This window comes from Penaeus monodon, chromosome 29 (genome assembly GCF_015228065.2).
Source record: "Penaeus monodon isolate SGIC_2016 chromosome 29, NSTDA_Pmon_1, whole genome shotgun sequence".
Classification (NCBI taxonomy): Eukaryota; Metazoa; Arthropoda; class Malacostraca; order Decapoda; family Penaeidae; genus Penaeus; species Penaeus monodon.
The window spans coordinates 9,290,002-9,290,527 of NC_051414.1; the positions used below are offsets into that span (position 1 = coordinate 9,290,002).

The 526-nt window shown below is 46.0% G+C and overlaps 1 protein-coding gene across 1 annotated transcript in view; it reads left to right on the forward strand.

Moving 5' to 3' along the window:
• The window catches only part of LOC119591939 (sorbitol dehydrogenase-like), a 9,530-nt gene that overhangs the window by 6,629 nt on the left and 2,375 nt on the right, over positions 1–526 (forward strand). Inside the window, 2 exon segments of the mRNA XM_037940691.1 lie at positions 106–139; positions 346–510. Of these exon segments, the coding sequence (XP_037796619.1) occupies positions 106–139; positions 346–510 (199 nt within the window).

The window sequence follows — 526 nt, forward strand, 5'->3', positions numbered from 1 at the left end:
TAATATTTTGTGTTGGGGAAGTGCATCAGATTACGACATATTACTCAATGTTTTTTTTTCAATGATACGATTTTGAATTACCTGAACACTTCTGTTTATTCGCAGGAGAAGGGTCCTGTTCAGGAAATTGAACCTCATGGTATGTACATACTTCCCTTTTATGCCTTATCGCGCTTTTTATATTTTCTTGTTTTTATGGTAAAATAAAAAGCCTTCTCTGCATTTCTCGGCTTTGATTCGGTTTCCCATGTAAGCATGAGTGGCTAAATACCTTTAATGCAATAATCCTCATATGACTCATTTGACCTTCTCCTCTTCGCCATTCCCCGGTCTCCCCCTTTGCAGAGGTCCTCGTGAGGATGTCCTGGGTCGGGATCTGCGGATCGGATGTGTCCCTGGCGTACAAAGGGAAGCTGGCGGACTATGAACTGGAACCGCCCCTGGGAGTGGGACACGAGGCTTCGGGCGTGGTGGTCAAATGTGGCTCCGGCGTCAAGAACCTGAAGCCCGGTCAGTTCCTGTTCGA